The sequence below is a fragment of the Natrix helvetica genome (genome assembly GCF_964273705.1).
Source record: "Natrix helvetica genome assembly, chromosome: 7".
Classification (NCBI taxonomy): Eukaryota; Metazoa; Chordata; class Lepidosauria; order Squamata; family Natricidae; genus Natrix; species Natrix helvetica.
The window spans coordinates 73,497,355-73,511,036 of NC_138558.1; the positions used below are offsets into that span (position 1 = coordinate 73,497,355).

General features: G+C 44.2%; 1 protein-coding gene across 2 annotated transcripts in view; it reads right to left on the bottom strand.

Moving 5' to 3' along the window:
• Positions 1 to 4,276: 4,276 nt before the first annotated feature.
• Positions 4,277 to 13,682, bottom strand: part of PDS5A (PDS5 cohesin associated factor A) — a gene marked incomplete at its 3' end in the record, with an annotated part of 84,838 nt that continues 75,432 nt past the window's right edge. The window contains exons 32-33 of one of the 2 annotated variants that reach the window (XM_081958941.1): positions 5,791 to 6,146; positions 4,277 to 5,704 (exon numbers count right to left, since the gene is read on the bottom strand). In XM_081958941.1, the coding sequence (XP_081815067.1) occupies positions 5,605 to 5,704; positions 5,791 to 6,146 (456 nt within the window). The remainder of the gene's footprint in view (positions 5,705 to 5,790; positions 6,147 to 13,682) is intronic. The other variant, XM_081958940.1, reaches the window with a different exon arrangement.

A 13,682-nucleotide genomic window follows, 5' to 3' on the forward strand; every position in this document is an offset into this window, starting at 1 on the left:
AAAGTCGCAAAAGGTGACCCCCCCCCCCTCCTCGGGACACAACGGTCAGAAATACAAACCAGTTGTCAATCATCCAAATGTAAATCACGTGACTATGGGGATGCTGCATAAGTATCAAAAATGGTCATAAGTCATAAGGTTGACTCCGCCTTCCATCTTTCCGAGGTGGGTAAAATGAGGACCCGGATTGTCGGTGGCAAGTGGCTGACTATAAACCACTTAAAGAGGGCTGCAAAAATACTATCAAAGTGCTGTTGCTAGTGCTACAAGTCCCCTTTTTCAGTGCAGTCAGTAAATGAACTTTTGTAAGTCGAGGACCACCTGGGCCATCAGTGCTTCAATCAGAGCTCCTCTTCCCCTAATGTGGACATCCGAGGTAAGCAAAATTCTGTTTGAACTTTTCAAAGGACTTGATTGCTCTGCAGGGACTGGAAGGGGGCTTAATGGCGGATGTGCACAATGGGAACTACACTGCACCACTTAGGTACTTCCTGGGTTGCCTGGTTCGTTTCCACCGCCCCCCCCCCCCCCCGGCCCACCTTCCAGAGGACAGATTGCAGCGGAAAGGATGACAAGACTACGCAGGGACACAATGCGGAGTCCAAATCGAAAGCAATGCAGTGGCACCAGCAGCCCTGCCTGAACTAAAAAGGCCAGCCTCTTCCTTACGGCTTCCTTGCAATCCCCTCCTTTCTCATGAATTGTAAATACAGGGAGTCCTCGATTTACAACAGTTCACTTAGTGACCGTTCAAAGGTACAACAGCACTGAAAAAAGTGACTTATGACCCTTTTTGACACTTATGACTGTCGCAGCACCCCGACGGTCCCACGATTCTCTTTCGGATGCTTGATGACTTGCATTTATAATGGCTGCAGTGGTCTGGGGGTCACGGGGTCTTTTTTATGCAACCTGACAAGCAAAGCCAACAGAAAAGCCAGATTCCCTTATCAACCCTGTTATTAACTGAACAAATGCAGTGACTCGCTTCACAAGTGTCGCAAGAGAAACTGTAAAATGGGAGAAAATTCAACAAATGTCTCACTTAGCAACATAAATTCTGGGCTCAACTGTGGTCGTAAGCAGGGGACTACCTATACCTCCTTGTAATCCGTTCCTCTCTTTCGTGTTGTTAGTTGCAAAGTCGTGTCCGATTTCCTGCAGAAAAAAACCTTTGTCTTCGAAGTGAGGGAGAGTCAGGTAAAACACTCCTTCTGGGCCAGAGACTGAGGTTAATGGTGGGTGGTCAGAGGAGGAATGGAGGTGTGGCCTTCAGGTTTGCCTCAGTCTCCAGGGCAAAAGGGCTGTGTTAATACCCATGTGTGACTCCTCCCACGTCATCTTCGAGACATGCAGTTCAGGTAAGACCAACTGACAATCCCTTCCTCTCTTGTTGTTAGTTGCAAAGTCGTGTCTGACCCATCGCAACCCCATTAACAACGTTCCTCCAGGCCTCCCTGTCCTCTACCATCCTCTGGAATCCATTTAAGCTCACGCATGCTGCTTCGGTGACTCCCTCCAGCCACCTCCTCCTCTCGTCCCTTTCTCCTTTTACCTTCAATCTTTCCCAGCATGAGGCTCTTCTCCAGGGAGTCCTTCTTCCTTCTCATTAGGTGGCCAAAGTCTTTGAGTTTCCTCTTCAGGATCCGGCCTTCTAAAGAGCAGCCAGGGTTGATCTCCTCTAGGACTGACTGATTGGATGGCCTTGCAGTCCAAGAGGCGCAATGCAGGAGTCTTCTCCAGCGCCAGAGTTCAAAGGCCTCCATTCTTTGGCGCTCAGCCTTTCTTAATGGTCCAACCTTCACAGCCATCCATTGCAACTGGGAAAACCACAGCCTTGGCTATACACACTTTTGTTGGCAGGATGATGTCTCTGCTTTTTAGTAGGCTGTCTAGATTTGCCATCGCTTTCCTCCGCAGGATCAAGCGTCTTTCAATTTCTTGGCTGCAGTCCCCATCTGCGGTGATCTTGTAACCCATGGAAATAAAATCTGTCACTACCTCCACTTCTTCCTCATCTATTTGCCAGGAATTGAAAGGGCCAGATGCCATGATCTTAGTTTTCCTCTCTAACGAATGTAAATACATGTATTCATTCCCTTCCTAGGAAGAAGCCAGCTGGGGGTGGAATGCTTAGGAGGCGAAGGAAGCAGTGCCAGCTTGGGGGTGGGGAGGTGCATAAAAAGTACAGTTTTTATCATTTCCTAATTAGAAATCACTTTGCTTAATGACATGAGCTGCTGCTTCCCAAACGTGGGTGCTAGATGACGATTACCTGCATTATATTATAACTGGTACATAGAGCCCAAAATTTCTGTGGTTGAGACATTTGTTAAGTGAGTTTTGCCCCATTTTATGGTCTTCCTTGCCACAGTCATTAAGTGAATCACAGTCATTGATAAGTTAGTCACACTGTGATTAAGTAGATCTGGCTTCCCCATTGATTTTGCTTGTCCAAAGGTCGCAAAAGGGGATCTGGTGACCTTGGGAGACAGCAGCGGTCATAAATATTAACTGGTTTGCCAAGCATCTGAATTTTGATCACATAATCATGGGGACGGTACAAAGGTCGTAAGTGTGAAAAATGGTCATAAGTCACGTCTTTCAGCGCTGTTGTAACTTTGAAAGGTCACTAAATGAACTGTTGTAAGTTAAGGACTCCCTGTTATTACAATAAGAAGAGAACAGAGGTATAGGGGCTAGAAAAGTGGGAGACAGTGAGTTCTAGTCTCGTTATCAGGACAAAAGCTAATAGTGACTTAGGGCCAGTCACTCTCTCAGCCACCTCGCAGGGTGGTTGTGCACAAAACAGAAGGAAGGAATAAAGGCAGTCCTCCATGTAATGGGCTTCATTTAGAGACCATTCAAAGTTGAAAGAATAGTGAAAACAGTGACTAGCCGTTTTCCACACTTAACGACCGTTGCGGCCTCCCTAGGGTTACAGGATACAAAATCCAGAGGCTTGGCAACTGATGCATATTTACGACGGTTGTAGCATCCTGGGCTAGTGGGATCCCCTTTTACGACCTTTGCCCCTTCCTCGTTTCCTTCCAAAGGGGAGGGGAGCCCCTCTGCTCACCTGTGCATCTATCGCTGGCAAACCTCCCAGGCCGAGGCCGCCAGAAGAGCTTAGCTGAATAACAAGAGTTGGAAGGAACCTTCGAGGTCTTCTAGTCCGAACCACTGCTCAGGCAGGAAACCCTATGCCAGGCTGTACTACAACTCCAGTCAGGCGCAGCTGAGCCAAGCCGAGGTCCTGCCACTCACTCTCCATCCCTCTCAGCGTGAGCGCCAAGAGGAAACCCGCCCCCCCTTCCCTGTCCATGCCGGGTGAAGTCCTCGGTCGCCTTTCTTTACAAAACTTCCGGTTCCGGAAACGCTCACTTCCGGCTTCCTGCCGCTGTGGATTCTCACGCCGAAACCTAGGGCCTTGGTCTGCGCGTGCGCTTTTCTGCGTAAACAGGGAAAGCGAAGCCGCGGCAAACACGTGCGTTTTCAGAAGGCGGCGGCGGTTGCAGTGGCAACGAAGAGCACGGATGCCGCTGACCGCAAAACCCGCGTCCGTCCGGATTTGATGACGTTCAAGAGGCGCTGCCGAAACTCCTCGGCTTCATTCTGGCTCCAGGGTTAAGGCTGGAACCACAGCGCCATTATCCCCGGCCAACGATGGCTTGATGGGATTTGAAGTCCCAGTCCCCGGAGACCCCGGCCCGGTCTTAGCAGGGCTGCCACGCCTGTCTTTCCGCGGCCCTGCTTGCGCGAGGGGGGCAGCCCTGACCCCCTCCCCAACAATGGTTGGCCATGTGTCCAGATGGCACCCCAAACGCGCGTCGCTGCAGATAGAGGTAGTTCTCTGCTTACGAGTGTTCATTTAGTGACCACTCAAAGTTATAACAGCACTGAAAAAGGGGGACTTATGACCATTTTTTATACTTGCGTCATTGGCAGCATTTTCCTGAAGTCACCTGATCAAAATTCAGGTGGCTTGGCAGCTGGTTGATTCTTTTGGGGGGTTGCAGTGTCCCAGGGTCATGGGATCACCTTTTGCGACCTTCTGACAAAGTCAACAGGGAAGCCAGCTTCACTTAACAACCGTTTGACCAACTTAGCATCTGCCATAGATTCACTTAACAACTGTGACAAGGAAAGTAGTCAAATGGGGCAGAAGACTAATTGGCGGTTCCAACTTCAGGGGGAGGGGGAGGGGTTTGCAGAAGAATAAATAAACATGAGATCCAGACAAGCTGTGAGGAAAGAAGAAATATTTATTCCCCAAATCAAAAGAGGGTGCATTTAGGGGCAGGCTGCAGAGAAATGGGTACTCCAGCAGATTTTTCTAGGGGTGACACTTGGTTAGTTATCTGCTAATTTGATTAAAAGAAAACAAGCGTACACATTTAGCAACACCTAGTCTTCACTTTTTGGTTCCAAAGTCATTATTATGGGTATATCCAGATTAAAATGCCAAAATCACTTACATTTTGCTACACACCATATGCTGGCTTCAGATCTCCTGAATCACGTTTCTTAAAACTATCTTCTTTCTGTTCATATGCAGTATAAGCTTTCCCTTCCTTTTTCATCTCACCTATTTCTTAAACTCCCCTTTCCACATAGTAAGAGCTATAAATCATTCACTTTCTTACAACCATACACATTTATGAAAATCACAGCTATAAAGGTGGCAGCTATGTTTATCCATACATTTCCCTCATCTCATGTAATGCAGTTTACAAGCACAAAGACAGAATGGGGCTAGTATTACTTTTAATATGATGGAGTTGGGAAACAAGCTTTTCCTGGATTATGGGTTTGCAATTTCTTCCCCTTAATTAGCATCTGATTAGAAAAACCAGAGGTTTAGAGGGAAGAAATGTTTAGAAGTTGCAAAAAGGTCAGAAGGGCAGCAGAGTGGAGAGGGATTAAAGTGTCTCCCTCTCAGCCTCCAGCTGGTAAACATAGGTAAAATGATTCTTATAGCTCATCAAAGAAGCATCATTAAATCACCTTTTTAACTTTTCTTCCTTTAAACATAACATTACAATACGCAAACATATACAATGATGGTAAAATAATCTCAATTTAAACTAGAAACAATCATAGCCTCAATAACAACTTTTTAAGAAAAAGAGTTTTTTTCCGAAAGAACTTTTCAAGCTCTTTTAAGGCTTCTTTCATTACAGTTGAAAGTGCCTTTGTTTTCTCAAAATAAATTAAATTACAATAGTATCCTCCCATATCTTAGTCCATTTTCTTTTACATAAATCCTGTGCATTTTGCTTTTTCATTCCCGGGTAAAGCAGGCGTGCCCATGCCTAAATCCAGGCTTCCAGCAACCTTCCTGATGGGAGAGGTTGGGCAACATGCAAAGTGGAAGTTCCCTTTTCCTTGCCCCTACCCAACACACGTCTTCCTGTCAGTTTCAGGTGTACACATAAACCTAAGGAGACCCCTCTAGGCGAGGTAGGCACCTCCTCTATCTTTACCTTGCAGTCAGTATTCAAGACTTACGCTTGGGAGGAGTGCTCGATTTGAATCAGTTCAGGCACCTCTCTCCAACCTATCACTTTGCAAGTGAAACTCCCCCCTCAGGAGGACTTTTTATTAAAAAGTATGGGTGCCCTCAGAGAAGGGAAGTGGGGCCGTTCCAGCTGCCATCTTCCATGCAAAGGAGGAGAAGAGCACATGCTGCAACAGAGAGGATCTAATGAAACTGCTAATAAAACCAGAAAGGGCTAATGATAACCCCCCTCCCCCTCCCCCCAGGAGACCAAGCCAGCCTGTGTTTACCTTTGCAGGTCAATCTGCCTCTGTGCTGGTGCTGTTTTCTTTGTGGCCTCTTGCTGCTTTGGTGCCTTGGCATTGCTTGCCTCCAGTCCGCCCGGACCTTCTTGTGCCAGGGCTGCCCTTTTCCGTCCTCGTCCGGAGGATTTACTCATTTCGGCACTTTTTGTGGTGGCGCCCTGAGATTCGGACTTGGGGGGACGTCCTCGCCGGGGTTTGGGAGGAGCTGGCTGACCCGTTTCGTCGGTTTTCTTCTCTTCTGCTTTTTGATGGAAATTCTCCGTTCCGGCTGCTGTCGTGATTCTTTTTTTGCCCCGATCGGCACTGACATTTTCTTGGGGTGCCTGGTCAGAATTAATCTCCTGGAAAAAACAACAACTTGGGTTTTTTGTCAAGCGAGTAGCAGGTGGAGACTGTATCTGTTTGAATCAGCTTGTCTTGCTTTCTGAAATACATTTCCAGGACTATTGGCAAGACCAGCAGCCACCTTGAAAGTGTAATTAATCCACGGGGATTTACTGCTGCCAAAGGGATTTCTCGTCTCTACACCAGGCCCTTTCTCACACTCTGTTCACAGGATACGTAAGTCATCATATCACAATGAAAAGGCAGTAGCTTTATCATGACTGAGGCAAACTCCTGGTCCAGTTTGATTGGAAAATGGGAGAGCCACTTTGCTCTAGTGATTAAGGTACCAGGCAAAAACTGAGAAACAGAGAGTTCTAGTTAGAGGAGTGAGGCAAGATAGCCAGCTGGGTGACTGTGGGCCAATCATTAGGAGACAATTACTTCTAATTCCGCTTTAGTCATAACAACTAGCTCGATGACTTTGTGCCAATCACCAGAAGATAGCCAATTTTAGTCCCACTTTCCCACTGAAAGCCAGCTAGGGGATTTAGGATGCATCATGATCTCTCAGTCCAATCCACCTCAAAAGGTTGTCATCGTATGAAAAACAGGAGGGGAAACCTGCCTTCTCTCCAAAACATGGAATAAGTATGTTCTTGACTTGTAAAAGCACAAGAGATATGATAAATGCCAATTTGATTACAAAAACAAAGATCTGAATCAGCCTTAAAATGATTAGTTTATCAAAATCTTTATTCTTTTAATTCAATAGTTTGGAATGGCTTTCAAAAGAATTAACTAGTTAAATTTACACAAAGGAATGAGAGAAAGATTCCAAAATGAATGAATAAAACACCAGGCCAAAGGTAACTAGCATGATTCAATTATAATTAAAATAATAGAAAATGGAGCATAAAGTATGTGCACATTTATCAACAGTTCTTGGTGTGAACATAAAATTAACAGAAAACAAAACGATAATATATTCTGATATCAAACCCCATACCTTAAATTTACCAACTTCCAAATTCAAAATTAACATTTGCATTTGGATAAATTATTTAAAAATGCAGATATTGCCCTTGCCTAAAATTAATTGTTTTTCTAAGAGAGAAGGAAGAAGTGAAATAAGATGGAGGAAACAATAATAATCCATGGAGACGACTTTAGAGAAATTATCCATAAACCATTAAGAAAACAAAAGGAGCCGTTTTGTTTTGAGACCAGAGTGGAGGGAAAGTATTTTAAAGACAGACTGAACTACAACTCCTTGCTTTACAAGAGGAAGTCTAGGCAGGTAGACTTGCATGAATATTGTTGTATTATGGTTATTTGCAGGAGAAATTCTTTTGGAACACTTCTTCATTAGCAACATGGACAAAACAGCAAATCTTTTAAGATTCAATGAAGGCATCTTTGTTGGATGCTTTATAATTTATCATGCAAATTACATAACAGTGACACACAGAAGATGCCAACCTGCAGGTAATCTACTCTATATGGAGAATAATTAAATTCCCAAGATGGCAGTGAGATTGACACACACACCAAATGAGGAGACCTTTGAAATACATGGCATTACATTACATTACATTACATTACATTACGTTACATTAATTTGATAAATAAATTACCTCATGCTAGTATCCATCAAACTGGTTTTGTTTGTGTTGGCATCCCACAGATAAACAGCACTGGATTTATCAGCAATAATTGCTAGAGTATCTCCATCTTGATCCCAATTCATAGCGATGCAGTTCCTATTGAAAGACAAAAATTTTCAAATGCTCTTTAATAAACATCAGTTTTATTGTCTGTCCTACTCATATTTTAAAACTGCACATGAAGATACTGGCATACTAGATGGAGAAAATCTATTTGGGTAGATGCCTTATTTTCAAAAGCTCCAGTATCTGTTTTAAGTCATCCACAAGTGAGGCTTTAAATTTAGAGGACATTTAAGGTCATAACCTGAGATTTAAAACTTACCCTGGTAAAATAATTTCATTTTTCATTTGACCATGGCGATCAAAGACTTTGACAATATGACTGTATTTTTAAACAAATGAAGAAAAGTTCATAAGAATTACAATGTTTTTTACACACATCTAAAATCAATAACACATTTTTTTCATAACTTTGGAAGAAGGTGGTGCAGTGGTTAGAGTGCCAAACTGCAGGCTACTTCAGCTGACTACTAGCTGCAGTTCGGCAGTTCAAATCTCACCGGCTCAAGGTTGTCTCAGCCTTCTATCCTTCCGAGGTGGGTAAAATGAGGATCCAGATTGTTGGGGTCAAGAGGCTGACTATGTAAACCGCTTATAGAGGACTGTAAAAGCACTGAAGCGGTATATAAGTCTAAGCGCTATTACTATTGCTAAGATAAACGAAGAGATACAATTTTCATTCCACACATTGCATTTCTGCAATGTAAAATCAAGACATCTAGGATCTTTATTTTTTTCTTTTTATCTTACCTTGTAACAGCAATGTAGTTTCCTAATGTTTTTGCCAAGCAAATTGCACAGGGGCATTAGATGCATCCTTGTCTAAAAGGATAAATATTTGCTGTGGAAAGAGTGACAATTATACATTTGTAAGTTTTTTTAATGCCTTATTTCAAACTGTAGAACATATTTCATCTGTATAAAGGCCAGCACTCTCTCTTGTTGGCAGTATAAAGAAACACAGCAAATAATATTTACTGACAGATATAAGTCCATCTATGTTTAAACAGCTTCAAGTGTGATTAAATTTGCAGTTCCAGGCCATGATGCAGTCCCACTGGAACGAGACCTTACAGCTCTTCACCACCAGTGGCACTTCCCTCCAGCCTTCGCCCAAAGCTCCGCACCAGGAGGCTGAAGCAGACACCAAGTCGGAATTTCTGCCCCCCTCCGACCTGCACAAAAAGACCCCAAAGGGGGAGACTCTCGGCAGCAACACAAACCTTCATTGCATCTATCAGTAGAGACTATCCCATTTCAGACAAATGGCCATCCTGCCTCTGATGAACCCCAAAGGCCGGCCTGGATTCACCCAGTCATGTCCAGCCATCCCAAAGCTTCCCCAGTTGTGTGAAGGTTGCAGCTTCATCCAAACTCACCCCGGGGAACCCTAGCATCCCCCTCTATAAAATGCCTCTCCTGACAAGTTTCAGACTGAGTTGAAAGGCTCCTGGGATATAAATGAAACAGAAAAGGAATTGTCCATTTGATAATGGCAGCTAGATTAGTGATGGCTAAATATTGGGGACGAAATTGGGATATTCAAAGAAATGAGTGGCATAATGAAATTTGGAGCATGGCAACAAATGAAAGTTAACAACCGAAATTAAATTTTAAAAAGGGGATGATCAAAACAAATAACTATAATGAAATATGGGGGGATTTTATAACACCAGTGTTGGTGGAAGGCCAAGAGGATAAACCTCCTCAAGACTGTATGTTGTTTTGGAGGGGATAAGGGCACAATTGGAATATATTGCATATATTTTATCTTCTTTTTGTGACATATCTGATGTTGGGGATCCTGCTGGCAATCCTATTTTTGTCAACAGCCGCATGAAAAAGTGCTGCTGAGTTTACTCCCAACCCGTCCCTTGGATTTTAAAGCCATGATGTTCTTCTTTTGCCTGGGCCTCCTTTGCCCTCTTTCCCTGGAGGATTAAGTGAAGGATGCCGTATTTTTCCAAGTGTTGCATCCCATGGGCAAAATATTCTAACTTTCACTTTGTAATGACTTTGATGATTTCCCTTGGCTTTCCCAGGCGGCTTATCGCCTCCTTTAGTTGTTATAGACCAGGGGTGTCCAAACTTGGGAACTTTAAAACTTGTGGACTTCAACTCCCAGAATTCCCCAGCCAGCATAGCTGGCTGGGGAATTCTGGGAGTTGAAGTCCACAAGTCTTAAAGTTCCCAAGTTTGGACACCCCTGTTATAGACGAAGAAATATAAGGTTTTTTTTTAAAGGGTCGCGGGGGGGGGGGGGTTGCACTGTAATATCTGGGTTTTTTCCCCCTTTTCTTTCTTTTTTTGTTACTTACTGTTTGCATTACTCGTATTTATTATTTTTATTTTTTAAAAAAGAAAGGGGCCTGGGAGGTCATCTAGTCCAACCCCCCCCCCCTGGCCGAGCAGGTGACCTTACTACACCATTTCAGACAAATGGCCGTCCAGGCTCTTCAGCGGCGGAGGCTCCTTCTTCATCCCCCAATTGAGCAGGCAGGCATTCCACGGCTTTCTCCCCCTCCGCCCCCGTTCCTCACGGAGGAAGAAAAGCCTACCTGTTGAACAGCCGCCTATCCTAGCCAACCGGGAAACGTGCGGGCGCCTGAGAGGAAAGGGAAAGCGCAGAGCCCGTTCCTAGCAGCGGAAACCGAGCGACGGCGGACAGAGGAGCTCCTCAAAGCCCGGGAAAGCCCCTCCCTCGGCTCCGTATCGACGACGACGACGACGACGCCTCACCCTCCACCTGCTTCTTTTCGCCTCAGCGAAAAGAGAGGGAAAAGAAGACGCGCACGCGCACTCGACCGCCCGGGCACCAAGCGCCTTAGCGTCACTCTCGAGATGACATTTCCTAGAGATAGTCAAAGAACTAAAGAGAAGAGGTGACCATTATTCGGAGTGGAAATTTAAATATATATATAAGCTTATGATAAGTTAATGAGTCAGAGGGGAAGGAAGACCTGTGGAAAATTTCACCCCAGCCTCACGGAGGTAGGTATCCCAGCCGCTTTGACAAAAACCTCGGTTTATTTATCAGTCAAACTGTCTCAGGCTTGGACACTTTCTTTTGATCTTTATCTTTTAGCCCGCAAGATGACTATCATTTTAAATATTGCGACCTCTCAATTAATGTCTATGTATATAGCGGGTGACTGGAACTAAATTAATCGTCATTAATAATGTTCGTTATTAGAGGACCCTCAAGACACCTCTCTACTTTCTTGGCTCTAGGGACTCGGCGGGCGTCTTAGCATTGGGAGGGCGGGGCTGCCGAGCTGGCTGCAATCGGAACCCGAAGAATAAAGGTGCGTGCTGAAGGGGCGGGGCTTATAACGATGACTCTCCAATAGGGATCGCTTTAGATCCTCCCCCACTTTTATTCCAGTGATTGTTCACCAAAGGAGTAATTTCTAAGTTTTCTATCAATGGAGTCCAGTCCCATAGCTCCGATTTATTTCTGGAATGGCATGGGTGTGATTTATGCTGACACACACTCTATCTATCTATCTATTTCTATCATCTATCTACCTATCTATTTCTCTAAGGCAGGGGTGTCCAGACTTGGCAACTTTAAGACTTGTGGACTTCAAGTCCTAGAATTCCCCAGCCAGCTCTGCTGGCTGGGGAATTCTGGGAGTTGAAGTCCACAAGTCTTAAAGTTGCCAAGTTTGGACACCCCTGCTCTAAGGGATTTCTAGGGGGGGAAAAGCAGGACTTTTATTGTGAGCTGTCAAGTCCATGTTCGCTTTTGGATTTTTCAGATTTATTTATTTCTCATCTCACTTTTATTATTTTTATAAATAACTTGAGGTGTAGCTTTTCTCTGTGACAATCTTTCCATGACTTGGCCTCCCGACAGGATGGAAAAAGGTAGCCATCAACTCTGCTGTTACTTTCCTGATAGTGAGGACAGCCATTGGTCTGTCTAATGGCACATTAAATAGTCACTTGGTTTTAGGAAAATATTAGAATGCGCAGAAATGAACAGATTAACACTGGCAATTAAGGAGAAATAACAAACTGGATATTATATAAGATGAGAGTCATTTTATCAATGATTAGAGAATAAAAGTTGGAAATAAAAGATTAAAGAAGAAGAGAAAATGTCAAGATAGAGATATAATCGTATTATGATAAGGATTATATTAAATATTATTGCATTTTTATTAGAAGATATGTTAAGAGCAAAAAACAAAAAGGTTTTACTATGTTCAACTGTTTAATATACTATCATTTTAAGATTAGAGAGTTCACACTAATGTGAATGATGTTGTAAATTGTGGTGGTTGTACCCAGATGACATTATTTAAAGGAAGATAGAATGTTCATATTTTAAAAAATAAAAACTTTTTATATATTTAAAAAAAGTCACTTGGTCCATCCTGAAAATGTAGACATTTGCTTTCTGGAAAATATGAGGATGAGATTTCAGGATGCCTGTCTTTTGTTTGAAATATTTAATCAACACACATCATTTCCCCAACTAAATATAAATTCAAATTCTTTTACTTGAAAGACAATGTGGAAAGCTTTGGAGCAGGTTGCAAAGGAAATATCCTTCCTTCCGCTTTTTTTTTCCTTCCCAAGTTTCTTTTTTTTCTTGTCTTGGCAGCTCCCACACCTCAAGAGGGGAGCTACCAACCCCAGGAAGAGATCCCCCCCCCTGCCCAGTTGAGAGGCGGCTCTCGAGCCCCAAAGGCATCAAAGAAGAGTTTACAACAGTGGTTCTCAACCTATGGGTCGGGACCCCTTTGGGGATCGAACCACCCTTTCACAGGGGTCGCCTAAGACCATCAGAAAACATATATTTTCGATGGTCTTAGGAACCGAGACACCAATTTTATGGTTGGGGGTCACCACATGAGGAACTGTATTAAAGGGTCACGGCATTGGGAAGGTTGAGAGCCACTGGTTTAGAAGTAAAAAGAGAAGCAGCACCTTCCCTGGAAACCCTGAATGTAGTCAGACTCTCTTTCTCAGGGGCATCGGATAGACTGGCCCGGTGCCTACCAAAAGCATTTTGATTTCATTTTCTATCTCATCCTCTCACTTTTATGGCAATAAGTGTTCTGACCGAGACTTACCGAGAGCATGAAGCAAACGCCTCCTCCCGACAAAAAGCTCTTTGATTAATTTGCTGTGAGTTCTGCTCCTTCACATCCAGCAAAGTCTTTCAAGGCAGGATTTACAGTCACCGACCTTCTCTGGCTTGGAGAGATGACAGGCCGAGATCTGCAAAACTTGGCAAGGAGTCTCGGAGAGTCACAGACCAATTAAGTGAACTAATTGTCTCCTGCAAACTCCACTCCTCCTTCGCTCCTCTTTTATTTCCTCTGGGAGGGGCCATTCATCAGCCACTTGTGGCCTTAGTCCCAGGTCGACCCCTGTTCTTTAGCTGTTCCCTTCGTCTGGCAGCTCTGCGCATGCGCACACTGGGAACAGGCTCCAGCTGCCTCACTGATGTCTAACTCTGAAGGCATCTGATAACTGGCATATGGCCCTGGCCCCCTCTCTGCCTCCGACACAAGCCCTCATCAGAGCCTTCCCCAGACTCCAGGACTGGCCCGTGTTCCTCCCCAACCTCCTCACTGTCTGAATCTGCTGCCAGATCCACAGGCCACTGGTGGGCCACAACAGTTGCATGGGGAATTCAGAGAGTTGAAGTCCACAACTTTTAAAGTTGCCAAGTTGTACACCCCCAGCTCGATACCTGACCCAGCATGCTAAGCATTTATCAACTATGCTGCCATTTGTTTTACCGATAGATTATGCTCCACAAAACCTTCCATTTCTTTGGTGCCCGATCAACATTTGGCAGGAATG